The sequence below is a fragment of the Paramormyrops kingsleyae genome, chromosome 9, assembly GCF_048594095.1.
Source record: "Paramormyrops kingsleyae isolate MSU_618 chromosome 9, PKINGS_0.4, whole genome shotgun sequence".
Lineage (NCBI taxonomy): Eukaryota > Metazoa > Chordata > Actinopteri > Osteoglossiformes > Mormyridae > Paramormyrops > Paramormyrops kingsleyae.
The window spans coordinates 31,710,768-31,735,156 of record NC_132805.1 but is presented as its reverse complement, the minus strand read 5'-3'; the positions used below and the strand labels follow the sequence as shown (position 1 = coordinate 31,735,156).

At 47.6% G+C, this 24,389-nt stretch overlaps 1 protein-coding gene across 2 annotated transcripts; it reads right to left on the bottom strand.

Annotated features, from left to right (window-relative positions):
- Positions 1–8,360: 8,360 nt before the first annotated feature.
- LOC111845282 (zinc fingers and homeoboxes protein 2) lies at positions 8,361–23,823 on the bottom strand. Of its 2 annotated transcripts, none has more exons than XM_023814624.2 (4): positions 23,653–23,823; positions 18,018–18,187; positions 9,782–12,383; positions 8,361–9,352 (listed from the first exon to the last, which is right to left on the bottom strand). In XM_023814624.2, the coding sequence occupies exon 3, from the start codon at positions 12,213–12,215 to the stop codon at positions 9,792–9,794; it is 2,424 nt and encodes an 807-aa protein (XP_023670392.2). In that variant the 5' UTR covers positions 12,216–12,383; positions 18,018–18,187; positions 23,653–23,823; the 3' UTR covers positions 8,361–9,352; positions 9,782–9,791. The 2 variants fall into 2 exon arrangements, with proteins under 2 accessions (XP_023670392.2, XP_023670398.2); XM_023814630.2 differs by having other exon boundaries at positions 9,782–12,378.
- Positions 23,824–24,389: the final 566 nt, after the last annotated feature.

The window sequence follows — 24,389 nt, the reverse complement described above, 5'->3', positions numbered from 1 at the left end:
GTGTGTGTACAGTATGTGTACGCAGAAAAATAAGTGAAAATGTATTAGACTATGACTAAACCTGCTAGTGTCATTGATTGCATGTACTGTAGATTTAGTCGACTGTCCAGTAATTCTTGTTGACTAAAACATGTCTAAAACCAAGTTGCATTTCTGTCGTAAGACTAAAACTAAATCAAAATATACTGTCAAACTTGACACTGCTATGGAGGTCTCTGACTTCTGTAACAGCTTCATTTGCAGCAGTGTCTGATCTACCAGAAGTTTCCAACACTGCCTCCTGGTGGTATCAGCTAGGTTTCCACTGCTGGACATTAACCCCAGAGATGATCAGCTGAGCCCGGCTGGGTTATGTGGATGGCCTGGCCCCCACTGGGTAATGTGGAACTTGTGGAAGGTCCCTGGTGAGCGCCACCCGTAGGTCAGTCTCCAGTACTGCTGCCAGTGAAGCTGGGCAAACTGCTATATATGAATAACAATGTTGTGAATCAGAATATCTACTTTTTCCTTCACAGCCTCAATTCAGTACTGCACATCCAGCTGAAGACTACAAAAGCCAAATAGAACTGTATGCTTTTAACGTGTATTTGTGCGACCTGCCACAAGGTGGAGCTACTAAAACTAACTTCACTGGTGCTTTTTGCAGCCGTTGAATTTTCACGCATTACTATTTTCAACATAATGTTTACCTTACAGTCACATGGCGCATGATACACTACGTCTGCCAGTCGCAGGTGAATTAATGCTGACAGGAAATCCCAGAATCCATGTAAGGGCTATAAACAGAATGCACATTAATAGCCAGTGCTAACTGATAACATGCTGAAGGCCTGAAGAAAGAAGATTTGGCATGTCTTTGTTTCATGTAGACTTTATTTTATAGATTTAAAAAAATATTTGTGCTGAAAATGTGCTTAAATATTGTAGTACTGTAATTAGAGGGGGGGGGGGGGTCTGCATTTTATTGTATTTATCATTTTGACCATAATTGTTTAAGTAAAATAAACCCAAAGCAGCCAGATGGAGGCCAGACATCCATCCATTCTAGGTGTGACGTTGGCGATACCCTAAAACCTTATGGAAGGTAATCTGCAGTCGCTGGGACAGTGATTTACACAAAAAACAGCAGGTAGGAGATTTCCAGCCAAGCAATAAGAGTTAAACAGTTAAGCTGTAAGACAGGCCGGGCCACCAGTGAGTCCAGACACGCTTAACTCTGCTCTTTCTGATGTTGTTTGACTGGGGAGGGATCCTGTGCAGTTTTACCTCCCCCCCCAAACCCAAATCTGAGTGCATTTAACATGTGATGGCGAGCTGTTTCTGGCTGGGAGCCAAAGGGGGCGGGCAGTCCCTGGCGGCACTCAGCTTCCTGTCTGGCTGGGGCCTGTGGTAGCCGCTCTTTGTCGCAGTCGCGCGCCGGGAGATCGCCGTGGGCTCGCTTCCTGATGGGATGATGTCTAATGACCATGATCTCGTCAGCACCGTTTTCCTGACGGTCCTCGCGCAGCTGCCTCATGCCAGACACGTCGTCTTCTAATTAGGGTGGTTAGCAGAAACCTGACAGGCTGTTTCCATGGTCTCGACCCACCTCTTTTTGTGTGGTGATGGTGCTGGGGGGTGCCACAGAGCGGCCCCCTTGCCGAAGGAACAAATAAAACGCGGTACTTCACCCTTTACTGCCACAGCCCTCTGAGGCCACCTGCTGTGTTCTTGTATCACGGGCCCAGAGCTCAGAGCTTCTGTCACATGATCTATATCATCCAATCACAGACTAACTGAGCTGTGATGTCAGCACATGTGACAGCTCCTATAGATACAAACACCTAAACAAAATGAGAAATAGTAGATGAGTATAACCTTTATAAAGCCCCCTGTAATCCTGTCCCATCTCTCCCATTTTTTGTCCCCTTGACGTTTAATATGAACATAACTGACTGTTTTCTAAAACTGCAGATTAACTTTAGTTCAAAGATGGAAAAAAAAAAAATTAGAACAATTTGAAATAAATGGAACGTGTACATGTATGTGAATGGTCTGTGTGCCCTGCAGTAGGTATTCCACACCTTGTGTCCATGGCTTCCAGGATAGACTCCAGACCCCCTGCAATTCTGTATGAAAAGCATGTATAGAAATTAGATGGATGGATGGAAGGAATTAAGTATTTGCACTGATGCTGCATCACATCCCTTTGTTCTCCTGTTTCTGCACTGTGCTTCATGCGGCCTACAGGTGGCCATAGGTATACGTGCCATTCAGCAGGATGTAAAGTGACAGTTATTAGGTACTCAGGGAGTTAGGGGGACCTTGAGAGCTGGAAAGAAGACAATGCTGGAGTGAGGCTGAACCCATCCTGTCACACTCGTGGTGACAGACCCTGGTGCAGAGAATGGAAGAGCCGTGCCTATTTGCTGTTGCCGGGCGACACTCGGTTTGACCGCTTCCATAATAGGTTGTAACGCGATGACCCGTATCTCCTGACGAGCATCAGCGCGTCTGTCAAAACGGCACGGCGTTTGCCTGCTGAGTGCCGGCCGGGCAGGAGGCACGGGTTTTCCGATCCGCGGAGAGCGTGTCCACTTCACACTGGTTTGCTGCTAGGTCCAGCTGACACTCTCCTCCAAAGCTGCGCGAAGAGGTAGCCAATTTATATCCCATAACTGGAGCTTTGGGTGTTTTACATAAGCACTAGAGATCGGAGTCCGTCAAAAGGTGATGCCGTTACATTCCTCATCTGCCACCTTAGACGGCAGGCACCATAATGGCCAGGCAGCATGGCCGTGCAGTCAAACCACATCTGTTGCTTCTGGTGACTGGGCACAACTGCGCTCTCACTCTGGAATTCAGTTTTCCCAGAGTGTGGATTCTCTGCCGGACTCTACGACACCCTGGAAGGGGAGTAAATCTCCTCTTGGTTTTTGAGGATGCATATCCCACGATGATCCGCCCCCCCGTGTGAGGTGGCCCTCATGCAGCGGGTGTTTTGCGGAGGTTGGTATCGCCGGAGTGACACAGCAGCTGCTCGTTCTCCATTACGCCTGTGTCTGTCCTGCCATATTGAGCCCCCCCTCCCCACCCAGCCGCCCTTCCATCAGAGCTTCTAATCTATACATGACCTCAGGTCCTCAGAGACGTGTGAATCACGGTGCAGTGCAGCTGTGTCACACGGCTGTCGAATGTGGCCAAACTGAGCCAGATAAAAAGAGTCCCATTAAATAATGACCACTTCCCTGGTATGGTGTGGTCTGCTTGAACAGCGGGATGGCGTATGTAGGTCACTCGAACCACTGCCAGAGCACGCACTCCTGTTTTGGGTGTAAATATTTTAATTGCGACACTCCTGTTTGAATGTGACTTGCGCAGGAACCATCGCTGAAATGTTTGGCATTACCCAACCTCCCCCCCCCCCCCCACCACCACCACCACCACCACCAACGATAAAAGGCATCATACACAAGTTCAAACACTAGGCTTGTAAACATCAGAGGTTTCCTTTTGCATGGGGCCCCCTGTTGGCCACAAACTGTGATCACACTCAATTGTAAATGAAAGCATTCATTAATTAGGAGATGCGGAAGGAGTTTGTTCTGCTAACCAGCCAGCTAGCCACGATATTCTGCCTGTACTTGCCCTTTATTTACTTCGTTTTTGAAACATCTGAGGCGGGTGAATCTTTGAGTGAGACCTGCTCCTCTGTGTAGGTAACCAGACTGTAAGCACTATACTGGACGCCCCCCCCCCCCCCCACCGTTTCTCAACTTTACATCTGCTTATGACCCACCTCCCGGTTTGGCCAATGCACCGGGTAAAGGCGTCTGCGGCTAATTCGGCGAGATAACGAGTGCAGGTTCAGAGTCTCTTCTTTCGGGGGCCAGCTGGCCGTCATTAATAATATAGCACAGCTCTTCCAGACAGTCCTTCATTTCGGCCATTTGTAACATCTTCTGTGTGACCCTCGTCTCCACACAGACTCCCCTAAAGAAAACAACACGAAGAGGGCAGTTATATGGCTGTGTCTTGCCTTTATGACCTTGCTTCAAAACACAGGTTTTGGTTGAGGGTTAAGTCTGGGTTAATTGTAGCTCCTTGCAGAAATGGTAATCATAGACACTCTCTGTTTCTGGTAGCTGGCTGACTGTCTGTCTCTCTGAGTGGTGCCAGCAGAATTAAGAGCTAATTGTGTCTCTCTTGTCTAAAACCAAGTTCAAGATCTGGTGCTATAAGCTTCTAAGGATAAAGAATGAGGCAATGTTATCTATCCGGGTCCTTATTGTATACATATGTCCAAGACTTTAGAAACTTTTGAAAACCTCTCATGGTTTATAACTCTACATTTATCTGTTTACATGTCTTGGGTGATACACTGACATGGGCCTTCAGTGGTACCTTAACGTTTTTAACATGCAGCACTGACGCCCCAGTGAAACCCACAATAAATTCAATAAAAACTCCCCCCAGCCTGACTGGGCCCAGGGTGGACCATCTGTAGTCCTGTTGTAAATGGGGGGAGGGGGGTGGTGGGCACAAATTGTATCAACCCAAGATAATTGCACAAAAAAATAATTCCATTTAATCAGTTCAGCATCTGCTTTTTTCCTCTCTGTAATTCAGGGATTGGAAATGGAACAAATTAGCAATTAAACCCATAGTAGCTGCAGCTACTGTGAGCTGTCAGTTACTGAGTTTATTGGTTCCCATTGGGTTACACAGTCAGTGACTGACAGGCCACTTCAAACCACCATGGGTTCCGGAACCTCATTTCTCTCCTTTCTAATTTAAACCCCCACCAGCTTTGTTACTCATAATGGATCTTTTTTTGGTTTCTGTTATGTTACTTTACAACCTTCCTTTAAACTATGGTGTGTTACGTTATAATGTTAAAAACTGCAAAGGCCTTTTCGGTGCTCTTTTATTTGAACCCCAGACACACGTCTAAGTTCCTGTTCTACAAGGATCTAATGCTGTGTGTGTTCCGCTCCACACCGTCTCAACCTTAAAATCTGACGCCGCAAAGCACGTCCGCAGCCTGGCGACACGCAGATCCTGCCGGCTAATCCGAGGCAGGAAGCATTCACCGTTTGCGGTCCGACACGCTGGGACGGGGGTAGGAGAGGAAGTCACGTGACGTTTGGAGTGCTGTGACCTTTGGGACCCCCCCCCCCCGCCCTGGAATTCTCTCAGAGGGACTCGGTGCGGAATGTGCCGGCGACTTTCCGCAAAGTGACGCCGCAGCACATCTGGCATGGAGACGCAGGTCAGGCACACGGGGCAGCGCCAAGGGGACGTGGGCACCGGCGGGCAGCTGCCTGGCAACTGCGGCAGGGCCTTGCCGCCATTGGACGGTCCCATACCCAGCGCCGGTGAGGTCACACCAAGGTGGAATTTTTTAAAATCTCTTCCGCTTAGCTATTTTTAAATTACAGGAGTAATTTTCTAAAATTGGACATATGCCCCCCCCCCCCCCCCACACCTCGCTGTACTTTTTAAATAATGTGAAGCATACTGTAAATGAGAAATGCACCTTTCTCTCTGTAAATTTCCGAAGGTTTTATGCTAAGACAAACTCTCAAACGCCAAGATAGAGTCTCTTTTTTTAACCTTCTGACCCCTATGAGTTTTATGATTGTATATTTAAAATTATTACTAATTTAAGGACTGCAATTATTTTGAAGTCATATGGCAGCAGATGATACGGCAAGTTATTTTTGCGTATATAATTCCAGCAAAAATAAACTGAAGACATGAGGTTATGAATAACATATTTATTCACGAAACCTGGACAGCACATTGGACCTCTCTGGATCAGTGGCTGCTTCAGTATGATGTGGGAGGCCTTCTCCTCCGGGTCGGAACCATTTCTGTATGGTCCGGCATTTCAGGTCTAAAAGATGTGCTTCTCACTGGAATCATCTTCACGTTCCTTGTCTTAATCATATTGTCCAGCATTTCCCATGATTTCCGTCTGGTTCTGTCTTATTACTGTGATTGTAAATGCACTCATTTGAATTAATCCCCGACCTAACATCATTTCCTAATTAGACTTTCCCGTATTTGAGTGGATCAGTTTTCCTTTCAGAAGCATTCGGTTTTGCACAGAACATACTAAGCCCTTCCCTCCTATCACGCGGCAGCTGCTTTTGTTCAAAGACACTGATAGTGTTTCTTCTCCCATGCAGCTGGGTAAAGGACGCTGTGGCTGAAGGGGACCTGGACCAACGTTCATATTCGGGGTTCCTCACTACCAGCTAGCCCTCGGGCCAGATGTAGGTATATATCCATCTGGACAGGTGATATTTAGGCTGGTTGATAAAACCCTTGTTAACACTTACTGGTGTTTTCCTCATCTCCTGTGTCAGTTATAAGAAGCACATTGGCGGCAGCTTCTGCGATTAGCACCAAAGTACACACCGTACTACCATGACTATTTAACGCAGAAGGCCTCCCTGTCGCATCTACTTTGGGTGAAAGTCCTGTCTCAGCAGGGTAGCCCCCGGTGCTGGTGGCCCCCTCACCCCGTGCTCAGACCCCAAGCCATGCTGTCACCTTTATATGGGTGTGCGTGTCATAAAAAATGACAGTAAGATGGGGTGTGAAAAAACACAATCCAATGCATTAGTAGAGATGGGCAAGTACAGCTTCATTCATTTGTTCTGAAGCCTTGTCAGAGAGAGCAGCTGAAATGAATTGGTGCCAGAGGTTGAGATTTCAGGTCCAGGGAGTACAAATCCAGACCAAGGTTTTGTTTCAACCAACCAGTTGAGTATTCTGTGACTGTGACTCTTTATACTCAACTGCTTCGTTGAAACAAAACCTTGGTCTGGATTTGTACTCTCTGGACCTGAAATCTCCACCTCTGCTTGGAACTACAACTTGAAATTGAAATGCAAAGCATTTGCTTACAGTTATGTCTGTGTAAAATAATGATATTCATCCACCTTCTTCATGAAAAATGCTTCCAGTACAAACATTTTGGTATTAACTGGGGTTATTATTATGCTTTTAATCAAGTAGCTGTGTATAGTTTCCACTTGGACACTAGCTACAAAAAGAATGATGGTGTCGCCTTTAAAATTCCTTTGTACAAGGAGATTAAACGAAAGACGACTTTAAAAAAAGCTCCTCGCTCTATGGTGGTTCGACTTGCAATATTTCAAGTTCATGATGCAGTAACGATGCACATTCGGTAGTCAACTTTGAATTTTGATCTGTTCCCGGGCTTATCCATATGCCGTACGATGCTTTCTACTGGTGCTGGACGATGACAGCATCCACCAGCCATGCTTCCAGTATCTTCAATGATCACGAGAGTCAGCATCTCATACAGTGCTTAAAAATGGCTTTTTTTTTCTTTCCCCCCAATATTTAACCAAATAAACTTGAATAGATTAATTTACTCGTATTTATTTTTCATTTACTGGTATTTAGTTAGTTTCAATAATTATTTATTTGCTCATTCAGTGACAGTTATTTTTCATATCATATTCGACATATTTCCACTTACGATGGGTTCATTGGAAAGTAACCCCATCGTAAGTCAAGGAGCGACTATGCTACTATTCTCATCGGCATGCCAGATTTACGCATAATGATTTTAAGCATTTTTAATACGCAGTGTGTGTGTGCAAAGTTTCCCTTATGCATAAACTGCATCAGTGGAGCGTTCCGTGCATCTCAATCTCATTCATTTAATGTACAGGAGGCTGGATAATATATTAGATACATAATATGGCCAAAGGTATGCAGACACCAGCTTCTCAGTCCAAAACCAAGAGTATTAACATGAAGTCAGTTTCTTTTTGCTTGATGTAACAGCCTCTACTCTTCTGGGACATTACTGGTGGGATTTTCTGTGATTCAGGTTGGGTACTGACCTTTCTGTGAATTTCTGTGGCCTCCCAACATGCCTCAAAACATGTACAATGTACAATACCTTCACTTGGGGCTCTAAGGGCAGTGCTAGCAGAGTAGGAATTTGGTGATCTGACTTGTTGGAATGACGGCACCATGTCACGTCGAAAGTCACTATGAAAACTGAACCTGAACTGAAGCTTCTATATGACTATCCAATATGCTGCCACTGCTTGCTGCTAGGCATTGCATGACTATGTCAACAATGGGTTTGGCATAATTAACCAATTCCTCGAATTAATAGCCAACTCTTAGCCAAATAGCGAGATTTGCACATGGTTGGTTGATTTATATCCGCTCATTGCAACACTTATGCTAACAGACAATGTTACCTCCAAAAGGTTAGGCAGATTTGGACCACAACCAAGAATACAGACCAGAACAGACCAGGAAAACCCAGCGGTTTGTCCGAGTGGGCTGGCATACCAACACTCAAAGGACCCCAGAAGACTATATTCAAATAGGGGGTTGTTTTATTGGGTTACAGCAGACGGCATCTTGTTAAAAAAGGAAAAAAAAACGCAGGCAGGATCGTACACTATTCTTGACGCGAGTCTGAACATGACACTAGAGCAGCGGTCGGACACAGAGAGCTGTCTGAAAGCAAGACGACCTCCTGGAGGCGAGAAAAGGGCCTTGAATCTGCATACTTAGAAAGCCAACAGGTATAGTTACTGGTACTGATGTGTCTTTAACTCGAGAGACAAAACGACTATCAAAAAAACAATAACAACCTAAACAAAACCTTCAGAGAACTGAAAAAGGCATCCGCTGCTCACCAGCGTTGGTTAGTGTATGAATATTTCCCCGTTTCACGGTTCTCGTTTTCTTTCCAGCGCAGGTCAGTGGTGACCTGTGTTTTCAGGGCATTATAGACAGCCGTTGCTTAACCAGCCAGAAGAAAAACAGAAGTCACCTTCACATGAATGTTTTTTTTTTTTTCTACCTCGCTTATACAAGTCCACACTTCAGAGAGAATCCTTCTTCAGTGAACGCAACACGCAACCTGGTTTGTGTACCTGTAGTCTTGCCAACAGATGTAGTGGTTCATTCTTTTAGTTACAAAATGCAGAAAAATTCAGCTGTAAAGATTAAACAGGACTCAAAGGGACATGTCACTGCTATTACAAATGTAACAAAATCCACCCCCCCGCCCCCCGTTGTACAAACTTGTCTTGATACAGAAAAAAATATATACAAGGGCCCTTTTTTGTTTTGATTTTTTTTTTTTTAAAGTGTAGTAATGCATTAGTCCAACTTTGGCACTCGAAGGTCACCAACTGCTCAGTGCTTCAGGTGCATTCACAGTTGCTTGTGCCTTTGACTTCACAGCACCCCTTGTGAAATCATTGGGTTCAAATACGGAAATAATAATAAAATCAAAACAATTGTGTCCCCTTCTTTTCTCCTATCCTCCACATAAGTTATGGCCTGCCACCATCTTGACCTGGGGAAAAAAACAAATAAAAAGAATATTTCACATGAATATTCCAGAAATACCAGAGCTGCACTCAACCGACTTGTGTATATTTCCAGATCTTTCGTTTTCGTCGAATGCTTTTGCCTGCACGTTCGTCTGTCAGGTAACTGGGACAGCTTGGGAGGTCAGTGCAGAGAGAGTACCAGCAAGGTGAATTTCAAGTGGGGATTGCTGCCATAGCAATGGATATCCCACAGCATCCCAACCAAGACAGCTTAGCAACAATCAATATTTGCCTTGGTTTGTTTTCTAGAGGCGCCAAATCTTGCCAAAACTGACACATCTGTGTACAAACGTGTACAACACTTGCAGAATTTCAATTTGTGTATTGTATTTTTTCCACTAACAATTTGCAAATTTGAATGATCCTTTCCATATACAATCCAAAGAGCTTACCTTACATGCATTATCCAGTCACCCTTCCAGAGTTGTCCGCTATTACCACGTCAGATTCTGATGCCAGAGCCTTTTCCTTCAAGTCTGTGCTCTCATTACCCACCCCCATGGTCACTGTAACCCAGCCCTCCTGATCCTCTCTACCATTCTTGTTGAGATCAGACATGTTCTGGCCCAGCTTACTGGCAAACCAGTCTACGATCTCCTGGCTGCTGAGCTTTGACTGCTCGGGCCTCTTGACATCATCTCCTCTCAGTGTCTTCGCCTCCTGGGACTGCTGCTGGGCGAGGCCCTGGGCACTTGATGGTGAACCCTGCTCATTCTGTCCCTGGCCTCCTGGCTTCTGGAATTGATCCATCCGCTCTGGATTTGCACTCTTCAGGGCCAGCCGGCTGTCCTTGAACCAGCACACTATTTCGGTGCGAGACAGACCCGTTTGGGCCTCCAGCTGATTGTATTCCTCGGGTGATGGCCACTGGGTTTGCTTGAAAACATCCTGGAGAAGACCCAGGGCTTTGCTGTTAATAGGGGAAGGACCACTTGAGACAATGGTGATGGGAGATGACCTTAGGTGACCTTCCTGTTCATGCATGCCGTTGAGTGTTCCTCGATGCTGCTGCTGTTGCTGCTTCTGCTCCTCCATATCTACCTTCTTTGAACCCATGGAGTTTAACAGAGCTTGCTCCATGTTGTCCCTCAATGCACGCCGCTCTGAAAACCAGCTGTCGATTTCCTTCTTGGAGAGCCGGGTGCCTGTCACCAGCTGGTCAACTTCAGCCTCGGTTGGGAGGCTGCTTTTCTGAAAACTTTCCTCAAGCATTTTCAATTGTTCAGAAGTTTTGCCCTTCAGCCTCTCCAACAGAGGAAACTGGGTGGGAACTGTCTTTTGCTGAGTGTCTTTTGGCGATGGATCGCTATTTAAGTGCAGCACACCTTTATTGTTACGAGAGCGCTGGTCGCTAAACCACTTTTTGATCTCGCCTCGGGAAAGACCAGTGGATTCTATGAGACGGTACACCTCATTATCGTCTGGAAATTGGCTCTGGGCGTAGCTCGCCTTCAGCACTGCAATCTGATCTCTAGTTTTCTTTTGATCCAGACAGACACTGGCAGTGGGAGAGGCAGGTTTCTGGGGGGTTTGGACTGATTGGATAATGGTTGGCCTTTTTGCCTCAGGGGCCACCACAGGGGCGGGCAAAGGCCTCTTGAGAGCCTGTACTACTTGATTGGCTACTGTAAGAGCAATTGGAGCACAGGTTACGGTTGACCCATTAGCGACAGGCGTCAACACCAAGCTGGACTGTCCAAGGAGCTGACAGGGAACAGTCTGAATCAATGACTGTGTGGCTTTGGTTGGCTGCGTCAGAGAAGCAGGCAGAACAGTAAATGTCTGCTGTACTGGCTGGATGGTTCCATTGAACATTTTCTTGCGCGCCTCCTCCACCTCCTCCGGAGACCAGCTGATGCCTTGCTTTAGCCGCTGGGTGGTGAACCACACCTTGATTTGTTCCTCCGGGTGCCTAGAGGCTGCAGTCAGCCAGGAGAGCTCAGCCTGGGTTGGGTAGGGGAACTTGTTAAAGGAGCTGATGAGAGTCATGTTTCCGTCCAGCGAGGGATTGTATTTGGTGGTATTCAGAGGGACGGCGATTTTTGGTACCGAGTTGAAGTTGGGTGGGCGTTGCAGGGAAGGCATAATGTGTGAGATCCCTTCTTTAAGAGCAGCTTCTGGGATGATAACTGTCCCGTTGACATTTAGGGCCGCAATTTGTTTTTTTGGGAGGTCTAGTGTAAGGCCATCCAGAGGGTTCTCCTTCTCATCCCACTTACGGAAAATCCGTTTACCCTCCGGTTTTGGTTTAACGTTCCTCCCGCAAGCTGATCTACTGGAGGAAACGTTGTCCTCGCTACCTTGGGAGATGGATGTGTCATAGACCACGGCACTGTTCACGCCTTCTATCGTCTGCTCTAAGATTGTCTGGCTGTTGAGTTTGAGGCGCTTGAACTTGAAGTTGCTCTCACCGGGGTGGCATTTCTCATTGTGTTCTGTCAGACTGTCAAACTTCTTTGTGTTGAAGTTGCAAACAGCACAAAGGTATAGGGGGTTGAGAATGACATTTGGATGGTTGGAATCCACATGCTCTTTGAATTCGTTCAGGTTCTGCGTGGAAAAGGTGCAGTACTTGCACTCGTAACCTCCCTGAGGCTTCCTCTGGGGTTGTGCCTCTCCGTTCGACTGTCCCTGCTCCGTCTCCTCCTTTCCCTTGCCTCCTGAACTCACGGTGTCTTTTTCCGAGGTCCAGCCGGACAGACTGCGTGAAGACCCATTCTCGACGGCGCCGTCAACCGGTGCTTCCACGTCTTCTGGGATGTCCTGCTCTGGCAGCTCGCTGGCTCGGATCATGCAAGGAATGGATGACTTCCTTCGACTTGCCATAGCTCTGATCCGGCACGACCTCGCGAAGAACCTGGACTGTGCGGACGAGATGTCTCTGCGTTTGAGGAGGGGTCTGCCCTTTAGCCTTCACTTCCCAAACTTTTCTGCTGACTCTGAATGTCAGCTCCAGTTAAAGACTTCATGAGACTTCATCAAAGACATTCTGACCTAGACAAGCAGGAAATTCAAAATAAGTACAGCTTTAAGCAACGCAAATAATGGACATTTTAAGTGTGATCTGGCAGATATTTTTTGACTCGCATATCTTTTAAGGCCTTATTCGCTTTACAAGTTTATTTTCCATAAGTAGATATATTGACATAAATATCTGTTTTCCATCTATATAAATAGTCCTGCAGTAACTAAAACGTGCATTTAAATGGATGTGATTTTGCAAGGCTGTTTTCAAGCACGAGACCATTAAACACTAGTGTTTATGGGAAACTGTGAAAAATAACCTTTCAGTTATGAAATACCACAGTTAAAGATTGACAAACATCATCCGTTTCTAGCGTTAATGTAGCTCAACGACCCACACAAAACACTGAACATTTTGTATTACTGCTTCAGGGAATAATGTGAAAGTCGTGGGAAAAAAATGATTTATGGAAATAAGGGGAAAAATCATATTAAAATATGTTAATTAGGTGATATTCCTACTAGAGAAACAGCTCCCAGACTTCTAATGACCTTGAAAGAAATTAATCAAATTCAAGACGATAACATTGCAAATCTTTATTATTATGATTCTATATTGATCGGCAACAGAGCAAAATAATGTTCAGTCATCAGCAACATAACGACCCATACCAGGCCCTGCGACTTGGATGTGACATCTCTGCACAAGCATGTGGGTTCTGTCAGGCAGGAAACAGGCTCGTGTGTCCCAGAAGGGAGGCAGATAGTGGGACACCTCACAGGCCCATCCAACAGAAGGAGCCATGCCCCAGAACTGCACGGGCAGACGGTCGCAGAGCAGCCGGGGCTGACTGAAACACATCTGCAGACGGTGATGATCTCAGGCTTGAAACCCAGTGGGCTACCAGCTGACACAGACTGATGCTGGACATAGACCATATCAGGATTTCATGGTCTGTGTGTCTGCTGCAGGTTTTTTTTCCCCCTTTCATTTGCATATTATTTTTTGTTACGGGAATAACATTATGTCTGTTTACTTAGCCCAGTTGCGGAGCGCGTTGCATTAAAAACCGCACCCACCCAAAAAGCATCCATTGTCCACAGAATTCCGAATTACAAAATAGTCTAACTGCACGTCCATGGATTGCGGGAAGAAATCGGAGCACTTTGGGGAAATTTGCACAGCCCAAGGAGAAGACAGTACACTACAAACGCGAATCAAGCCCCCAGCCCTGGAAATGTGTGAAAGCAGTGCTTCCCCAAAGGAGGTACACAAAAAAAACACACATTCAGCAACGTCAGATTAACATGCTGTAAAATCAATACGTGCCATTTATTTGCTGATAAATGTGAGGCGTCAAAATACCAATGGAGGGAGCATAGGCCAAGCAAGCAGGACACACAGACTCACGGCTACTTCAAAATCCCAGCTCTTTCTTCAAACATTTCCCAAATTCCAACTTAAGGAGCACTGCGGGTCCTCATTAAAAATTAAGAGGAGCCCGATTTCTATGCGGTAGCCATGGCAACAACAGACAGCGCGATGCCCTTGTGTTACCTCCGCCGCCGAATATTAACGATTTCCTCACAGGTATTAATTAGAGCGAGACGCCGCTAGCGGAGGGAGCAGAGGGGTTTCTGGGGGGGTGGAGAGGGGGAGGGAGGAGGGGCCATGGTCCCAGACGCTCTTGCAGCAGAGCCGGTGGGTCTGTTAGGCATGGGCAGCCGGCTCCATGACGACGAGGGCCTGATGAAACATGCATGACGCAGCGTCTCCCTTGACGTCCTCCCCTCCGCGTCCAAGGAGACCGGCGCCCGCCCCCGGCTGAGCACGTCCGAGCCCCGGCGGCAGCGAGTCCACCATGCCGAAGGGCTCATCTGCTCAGACGTCATTTCTGGGACTCCATACGTTCGGTTGACGCCACAGAACGAGTAACGAAACGACCTCGCCCATCTGCCGGCCACCTTTAAGGGGAGTTTTTTTGTAACCGTCAGGGAATATTTCCTAAGGGGGGGGGGGGGGGAATTTCAGTTTTTGAACAGAATGGTGGGAAGGGCTATAAATGGTCATATTCACTCACTTGAGATGGACATTTAATCTAACATCTATTTCCGCGAGAGCATTCTGTGTGTATATTAATCATTTATCCTGGTTGCAAGCACTGCAGTAAAACACATTTAAGATAATGTGCCTAAGAGTTAAGACTTTCATTTACATTAGACACACTAAACTGAATTGTTGAAAATAAAACGTTATATCAATGAAAATTTAAAATTAATGATTAAATCCTCTAACCGGGATAAGTGCCTGGAAGATGGATTACACAAATATAAAAAAACGTCCTAAAATAATCACGAATACTGTCTTTATACTCCCAACGGCTATTAAAAACATACTTCAGCTACCGACCGAAAGTCTTGCACACAGATCAAGAGATGTAGCTGTAACAATGGCCGAGCGAGCAGCTTCCCGTCTATCATGGAACGCTGAAGCAGAACATCCAGACCAGAGGCGGAGGGAGGGACGCCCCACACGCACGCGACCAGGCGGCGTGGGATCAAACCGGAGAGCCCCAAACATAAAGTGACGTGTTGAAGGTGGCAGGGCAGTTAAACATGATTCCTGTTGACACGGTGACAGAACATCGATTGCGGGGGGGGGGGTTTGGTGGCAAACAAAACACAACTCTGTAAATGTGGATACACAGTAGATAGAAAGGGCGTGTTACATCGGAGACGGAGTGACATCACAGTCTGCGTTGTGTTGCCGTGGCATCAGTGACCACCTTGGCCACAAGGCCAACGCTCACGGGGGGGGGCACATGGATAGTTGGACATTTCACGTTAAAAGTGCTGATTGGATCACATAAAACCTTAACAGCAGGTAGGCAAGCTGAAGCACCACATAACGGACACCACATCTGCTCCCGGCGGTTACAAGGCGCTCTGGGGGGGGGGGGGAGGGTAGCGGGGAACCAAGTAATAATACCACTCTTCTCAGCGGGATGCCTGAATTTGGAATTAATGCTGAATTAATTTAAATCTCATCAGAGACCTTTAATACCTTTAGCAGATCTGCACAGAAGAAAGACAGTCACTCGAATCTCAGTTGTACAGCTCCTACTTGACACTGGAAGAGAACCACATGCCAAACACTTCCCATCTCATTGGCCGTTTAGTGCTGTAAACAAGATGGCCACCTCAGCAACCGGCCCCAGTGGCTACTCTGATTTCTCGGAAAAAAAAACCGTTGACATGGAGCTTCGAGCCCCGCGCTTCCGGGGAACGCTTCCAGGCTCACTGTGACTGCATTGGACACACGGTTATGGATGACGGGTGGTGGACTGTTGGCACAAGAGGACTAAATGAAGTACCGGAACACCAGGGCTCATTAATGAGTTTGTTCTGGTTCGAGCACTGTTGGCATCTGTCGTTATCGAGAGTTTCACTCTATGAAGAATTGGGGGGGGGGGGGGGGTTGTTCCAACAGCCTCATCCGAAGGAGCCAATACGTTTTTGGGGACAGATACATCTCCGCTATTTACAGATGGAAACTATTTTTACAGGTGGGTCAAACACATCCTCGGGATGTTGCTCCAACCCTGTTTGGCACAATTACGAGACTGTGGGGATTTCTGCTCGCAGCACCTGGGGATAGAAGTTCTTAAAGTCAAGGTGCTCTCAAGCAAAAACTTCATGCCGGAGCAAGCAAACAGCATACCCGCCATGTCCTGTTCAGTCACTAGCTAGCTCCGCTAGCAAAATACAACAGTCGTAAGGATTTAACAGCATGGTACTGGGCTAGCCAGCGCTATCGGGTAAATGGCCAGGAACACTGGGCTGGTCAAACAGACACAGTCATGACTGGATAACCTTCCCACCAATCCTTCTGCTCCGTTTCCGACCTCCTCTGGGCCCGGACGTTTCAAGGAGCAACCAAGCTGCAAAACAGTTTGGCTTCAAGCCCGCAAACCCGCAAAGACCAACCCGGTTTTTCCTCATTCGAAATGAACATCCCCCCCCCGCCCCCCCACCATTTTAATAATAATAAAAAAAAACACTGCAGTAATGTGGAGAGCCGTCCAGCTGATGATGGAGCAACCTTGGAGTGAAGGACATTTAAAGGGGGGGGGGGGAGAGACAGAGAGGATGGTGAGGAGGCTAACATGTTCAGCGTCGGCCATTTTGTTACAGAAAGCCGGCTCTTCCTCAGGAATAGTGCAGACCCAGCGAGAGGTCCCTGCTACAGCCATCTGCGATGCTGCACTGCGCTACGTGGGGTCTGGGGAGGGGGGGGGAGGTAGGGGGGTGGCGGCTTTCAGACTCAGAAACCGAATCCCCAAGGCCCAGAATTCCCGTGGCTGCCGTCCCAGAGACAGTTATGAAACGCTGCGGACGGATTCGTAGGGGCTGACCTTCGGGGGGGGGGGGGGGCGTGGAAGGCCTGTTGTTGTCCCCCCCCTCCACACACACCTTTCACCACCCTCACAAAAGTGCTTCCAGCCCCTAAAGTCACAATCCGCACAAAGATCACAGTATCAGTCAAACAACAATAATTACGTTCAATAAAATTTAAGTAATAATAAATACATTTTTAAATACACCGTGAATGGGTCCTCGTTAACCCAAACAGCCTACTCCTCCAAGCTGCAACTGACCACGTACAGCCCACAAAAGAGGGCTAAGAGGTACCCATTTCAGCATTTAATGATTGTGAATGTTACATGATTTTCTGTACCAACATCGCAGAAACAAGCCTCCTGGGGGTGCAGGGTAAGCAGAACGAAAAAAAAACACCTTAATGAGAGAGAGAGAGGTCAGATCAGAACAGCCAGACTAGTTAAGGATAACAGAAAGGCCACAAGTGCAAAAATAGCGGCTCAGTACAGCCGCGGTGTTCATAAAATCATCTATGAATGTTCATAAAATCATCTCTGAATGCACAACTCATCAACCTTCGAAATGCTCCTGCAGTCAAAAAGGGTGTCCTATCTGGTACTACCTAATAAAGCGAAGCTGAGTGTATACTACGTTGTCTCATTAAGATTTTAAAACTGAGATGAGGTGATTTTGACAAGAATTATGTCTGGGTAAATGCAAAGTTCACTGTTTAATGAGGGAAATAATGATCCTATTATGGACACTTCAGACAGAAGAGGTTTGGGTATCTGCCCGTAATGACCCAGAACATTCTCAACCAACACTGCAAACACTGGGGAAGCCTTGCTTTTCGTCACACAGCTGATTACAAAGAGACGGACACACATCATTCATTTAAACAGCTTCCATATTATCAGAGTTCATGGAAGCTCCACCCAGGCGACCCGATTGGCTAATTCCAGAGCCAATCGCATTTCTCCAAACTGTTTGGGGAAAACCCTCTCTCTTGGTGGTTCCCAGCACCACTGGCTTCAGGCACTGACCTGGAAGTAGGATACCCCTCCCCCGCCCACTCATTCGGGGAGGGGTATTCCCGGGAGGGTTGAATTGGGATCGACTTTTAGCTGACATTTTAAATTACGTTTAACTTTTTAAAATTTTTTTATTTAAGATTTGTGATTTTTCCAGAACACCCATCACCTTTTCTGCCCTGAATGGTGCTGCCTTCTGTCGTACCTGGGATTTACGGAAGTTAGTAACGACCAGTGAGCAATGGCAGCTTACCGCTCTGTGACCTCCATCCTCGCTTCCTGGCGTGGGTGATTCCAGCGGGCTTGTTTAGCCCCCCCCCCGCAGAGGGGGGCAGGGGGGTCGGTGCTGGCGGATGAGGGCTGCCCCTCCTCCACCCCTTAAACTCTGGCCCAGCTGCGCTGCGGTACCGGTTCCACCAGCCCCTGCAAAGAAAAAGATCCACAAAAAAAAAAAATGTAAAAATCGATGGCAAGTTTTCAGTCAGTGTTCCCCGCGTGGTATTTCGGTAAATAAAAACAGAAACGCGCTTTAGAAGCCTTCTGGACCGGGGTGGTGGATTAATGACAAACACCATCTGTGATATTGTATCACGTCACTGGTACCCGCTCGGGAGCTCTGGTATTAATGTTCGGCGGCGTTTGACGGACATCTGTTTGCATCTTGCTGAGACACGCACGCCTCAGGCCGCGCACAACGTCTCGGGGTTATTTAAACACGCCTCTCACGCTTTTCAGCCGCGTCACATCAAGAGGCATCAGCCGGCTCGTTGACGGCTCCGCCGGGGCATCAATTACGCGCCAACAGGGCCGCTGGCAGCGCCGACGGGTGAATTCAGCAGAGGCTTGGCCTTTTATTCTCCCACAGCGGACGCTGTGGGTTCAGTGGTTTGCCCTATGGCTTCACAGCTCTGTCGCTGGAGCTTCCATTATCTCAGCGTGACATGGTGTTTCTATATTGTCTGTGAGCGTGTTTTCCTGTGACGCCTAACATCCCAGGGCGTTCTCCCGTCCCATGACCCAATCCACTGTCGTCCACACTGGACACACGGTCATGGAAATGAGAAGATGTCAAACAGGTGAGAACTCACAGCAGAGGAGACGCGCAAGTCGCTATGGGAATGAGGAGCAGCATTTGGGGATGAAGTGATGGACTAAGGGTTTCGCTTGAAAACTCAAGGGGGGGGAAAAAAAAAAGATTTATAGCCAAGTTCAAGTTCTGTAGCACATTAACAACCTCCAGATGTACAAGCGAAAAGAAAAAAAAAAAAACACGACGACCACGTCGTCAGCTAGTTACAAAAATAAACACCCCGAAATCAAATTAGAGTCCTGTCCAAAATGCGATGCATCGCTGCGACAAGCCCCGCCTCTCGCCGGGTCAGGTGGCTTTGAAGTACTTCCTGCTGCTTCTCTCTCGGGTAGGGTGGGGGAGGGGGGTTCTCTGTGCTCGGAAACCAGGAGTTACCGCTATTTTATTTTATTTTTTTTGGGGGGGGTGGTATAACTAGTCAGTCGATCAAGGCGACATTGCGAGTCACCGTGCAAAACTCTGCTTCAGTCATATTGTTTATTCGCTATAAAAGGGAGTCGCAGGAATTCAATTCCCAAGCATTAGACTTCAAGCAGAAAGTAAGAAAAAAAAATTACATAAATTATACCTTAAATCAATCCGTCCATTCAACTTCTCTAATTGCTTATTCAGTACGGGACTACAATAAATCTGGAGCCTTTATTTGCAATATATAACTGAAATATAAATGGCTAACATAAAAATAAAATCGGGTGATTAACAACAGCACGTCTCTCGCGCCGAGCCGCAGCCACTGCTGAATGAAGTCATGGCCGCCAACGACAGAGAAAGCAGGGCCTCTTCAGCTCCGCTCAGCCCCCGGGGGTGACGTCATCGGCCAGGGCCGGCTTAATCAGCCACAGCTCTGTCTGGACTTCGGGGGGCGGCGGTAACAATCACTGCAGAGACCCCGCGTGACGGGGGACGGCAGACCCTCCCCGCACAGGGGCCAGCTGCGGCCGTGCCGCTCATCCGGCCCAAAGCCGTCGCCGGGCCCGGACAGGCCCATCTCTCAAAAGCAGGGGGGACATTTTCTTAGGCCCCCGCTTCCCATGAATGAGTCACTCCTACTGACCTCCAGCACCGCCGCCCAAAATGGCCCACGTTAGCGTTAGCTGGCAACTTATGGCCCACGTTAGCGTCAGCTAACAGCTCACGGCAGCCTTGTAAAAAGCGTCGTTATATATCCTCACTTCTTCCTCTGCAAATGGTCCAATGCAGAACTTTAATTCACATATTTAAAACACGGAGGTTACCGCGGTGTGGATTAAAAATCCTTCCTGCGATGAGCAAAGAACACAAGATGACCGTAACCACGCACGGTCGGAGGTAAACGGTCTCAGAAATAAATGTTTGCACGAGTCAGATGAGGATTATTATAACTTTACATATGGGATGCAAGACTGGAGCGGATCAAAGACGCAGGAATGGATTAGAATTAAATATCTCTGTCAGGCATCCAGTGTGAATTTGTGAATTTTACCCAAGACACTTCAGTTAAGCACCATACTAGAGGTAAGAGCTGCAGGCCACTCTTGGTACTCAAACCTACAAGCGTTTGGCCATTAAAATGAAAGTGAATCGGCCATGGAGCGTGGAGCCCCAGCGTGGCACGCTCCAGCCTGCAAGCCGTGTCCGGCAATGAGCGTCAGAGTGACTCCGCGCACCGCAGCAACCGCGAAGATCCGCGGCTGCGCCAGCCTGCCCGAGCGGCAAGGGGAGTGTGCCCTCCAAAATGGCTGCCCTCGGCAATGGAGGAGGCGACGTCCCGAGTCACCTTTTCCGGGGCGCCTCCGCCGACGAGCTGTGACAAAACCACTTCTCAAGCAGGTCAGGTTCAGTATCCGTAAGAAGAAAAAAAAATCTGATCTTTTATACCCAGGCTAAGCCAGAGAGAAAATACTACGTGCCGGTTTCTACTGAAATTAAATCGGCAGAAGAACAACACAGGCCTTACAGCCTCTTCTGAAGGAAATGAACACTGAAACAATGAAAGTGCTTCTTCTGTATCTGGCCTTCACACACCCAAGACCAGAGAAGCATTTCCTGCTAGTGGTTGACTGAAAGTTAAGTATATAAGTAATAGGAAAGGCAGGATCTCGAGAAGAGCATCACACCAAAGGCTGTCCTCAGAACTTCATAAGCCAGGAATCTCCAGAAGCGGGGACTCCCTACCAGTAAAGTGCGGTCACATAACTAGCTATGCGAATATGTTTTACTATGTGGGGGTGGGTTCAATACCATTTTCTCTATTCGTAAACCTTCTCTGCAGACCTGCTACAACCGTCCTACGATCCCCAGGCTGAAAACCTTAAACACCCATTTACCAAGTGACCAGAAGCTTCTAGAATGAGAGCGAAGAGAGACCATGTGCTTTTACACTGCAATGCTGGATTCAGTCAGGACAGGATGTTCACTGCCCTTCTCCAGCTGGCCATCAGTTTCTCCACCTAAAATGTTAAAACTAGACTAATCTTAGAGACTTGCCTCGCCCCTGTAGCTTCCAGGACAGGCTCCGGACCCCGAGTGACCACGATACAGGACAAGCAGTTTCAGATAATGGACTAAATCTTAGAGACTGACACAGGCCGGTTTAATACCACAGATGCAAAGATATCAGCATGTTGCATGTATTTTGTTTGCATATAAAGTTAAGTCTGTTCATTAATTCAAAGAAAGTCCAAAGATATGAAAACCATTCTCTCTCATCTTTTATATACACTGAAAACCAGCTACCGCAGTGAGAAAAAGATCTGAAAAAAATAAGTCTAGTATTATTCACGATACAAAACGTATCGATGATGTCCAAAATAAACAGTTTTGTCACTGTGTATTCTCATCTGTTTACAGAAGTCTTATCAGTCAGTATAAACGAAGACTAGGGCAGGATCAAAGAGCAGCCTGTCGTTAGCAGAATCACATCGCCATAATCATAAATGCACTTCCATTCCAGGCTCGTGCCAGAGCTCAAAACTCCCCTGGCAATCGGGTCCAGGGAGAGACAGCAGCTCGACACAAATCAAATTTGTTTTTGAAATAAAACTGCAATGTTGCTCCGGCGTTATGAAGTGCGACAAGCTCTCCCAAGGTTTCGAAGCGACTCTCCCAGTTCGACCAGCTAACTTCATCCCAGGCATCACGCCCCCCCCCCCCCCCCCCCGCACCCACCTCACCTCGCCCCTTAACTGCTTAATGAATGCAATTATGAGGGTCCTTACCCCATCTCACTGGGGGTTTTGGTTATCGACCAGCTATTAGTTGTAAACTTTTGACACTTGCATTATACTGACCTCTAACAACCTCACTGACAACCCCACCCCCCCAAACCACTGGCGGATCACCATTCTAATACAAGACAAACGTTGCGAAAACAAATCAACCTCTTGAGCCATAGATGAACGCTTAGGCCCTAACAAACCATCATTCTCTTAATCAAATCAGTGAAATAATTTAGTGTCTATAATAAAAGGTACCTATGTAAATATCATACATTCTTGAGCACACAAATCGACACTTGTCTGTAAGAAAAACACAAGTGGGAGTGCTTTACATGGAATATTGTGCACTTAATATGTAAAGAAGAGAAAAGAATCATTCTCATAGCATGACATGGACATATATTTTAGGGGATACATCTATTTAGTAAAAGCCCTGCTCACAGCCTCTCTGAACTCCCCAGGAATTGGATTTACACAAAATTATACATATATCCGTGTAAAAGCCTAGTGAGCAGCAGCCAGTCTGATTGAAGCACATCACTCAGGTGAAACTTTCACCGAGTATCACAGCTTCACTCCCTGCGGCCAAGTTCAGATGCACGGGAGGCGAAAGGGGCGCTTTGGCTGCAGCCGCATTAACAAGTTTTGTTTCCTGGTCCGGATAGGAAATAAAAACAACGTGGAAGGGGAAGGAGGGGGGCGTATGTCAAGAGAGAAGAAACTCAGCGGCTCGATGTTTGTCTCAATTGCGAGATTTCCCCTAGATAGTGCATTTTGCCCGGTACAGTTGCCTGTTCAGTGTTGATGAATAAAATCTACAGATAGGTATTGGAGTTCTGGAAAAGGGTGGTTGGTTTAAAAAGGGGGATGAACACACTGATGACTTTTCTGCATCTGGTATCCAAGGCGATTGTCATGCAAGTGAATGATCGTACCACGTTAATGCGGTGTACCCCGCCCCCCCCTCTCGCCCCGCTATTTTTATTGCAATAGCCGCAGCAGGCAGTGCCTGGCCGCCGCCGCCGCCATGCAGTATGGTCGCTGAAGGCGTCACCGCCGCCCGCATCACGCACGGAGCCGCGGCGACAATCAAAGCGGCGGTGCTGCGCGAATCGGCCGCGGCTTTGTGACGATCGCCGTTCGGACGCGGCGGCGGTGCTACATGCGCTTCGTGCGGTGCGGTGCGGAGCAGAGCGGGGCGGGCGGCCGGCCGGGGGGGCGGCGACGTAACGCCATGTCGAAATTGAATTGGAGGCCATATTCTGCTGCTTATTCCGACACTGGCAAAAGTAGACATGTTCTCGGCAGCAAAAAAGAATGTGGACCCCGGGAACGATCCGGGCAAACTTCTCAGCTGCGGGAGCAAGTTATTTAAACGACCATGCAACTATTCAGGTGCCTCCGTGCCACAATATTACAGGGGAGGGGGGCCAGTAAAGTTCGGGGTCTAAGTTAAAATATTAATCCCGCACACGGCGGTGATGGGAGGGGAAGCCATCCGGCAGCACGGCTTTAACTTTCCGACTTGTTATTGTCACATATTTCATCCACTAGTCGGGAAACGCCGGAAAAATAATAATAATAATCGGCGGATTCTTTACCTGCCCTGCTGCGCTCCCCGGTTCGGCGACGATGGCGAGCAGATCCCGAACCGGTTTCCCGTCCAGGTGTGAAAGCGACGCGCAGCGAACAATTCCGGAGATTCTCCCGAATCCCAAAGACAACAGCAGGGAAAAAAATTCTCCCGATCACGGAGGGATCTACGCCAAAACCCACATGATCGCCTACGTCAGCGCACGCATTTGCATACGATACCGGCCGCACTTCCATCCCGGACTTCTCGGTAATTGCGCTTGGGAAAAGTTTCGGAGACGGTGGGGGAAAGAAGAGCAATTAATCCGATGCGAAGGGGGGTGCCAAGTCCACGATGGCTGCATCTGGACTTCCCCCTTTGGAAATGAATGAACTGTTTCTGTCCTGACGTCTTCCCGGGCCAGTAAACAACGTTAGGTAATTGAATATTAAGTACTGAACAGAGGGCGGTGGAAAGGGGGGCATCACCCGCACTATCTTTTGTCAACTGAAACTGTCGCGTTGTTGAATGAGCCAGGTGAGGATAGCAGATTCTTTAATGCCATTTCGTCTTTATCCCTCATGCTTTCAGTCCGGACCGCTGATCCCCCTTTAGAGGCCGATGGCACCGGGTGACGGTGACAGACTAGGTGTGTATAAGAGCCGGGTGACAGCAGCTATTGGAATCGGAACAAAACTCCGCAAGCGGGCAGCGGCCCTTTGGAGAGCTAAATTATGCGCAGGGTACAATGCCCAGTCCGCCGTG

Coding starts and splice junctions, on each gene's coding strand:
- LOC111845282 (XM_023814624.2), bottom strand. CDS start 12,215: ATGGCAAGTCGAAGGAAGTCATCCATTCCTTGCATGATCCGAGCCAGC.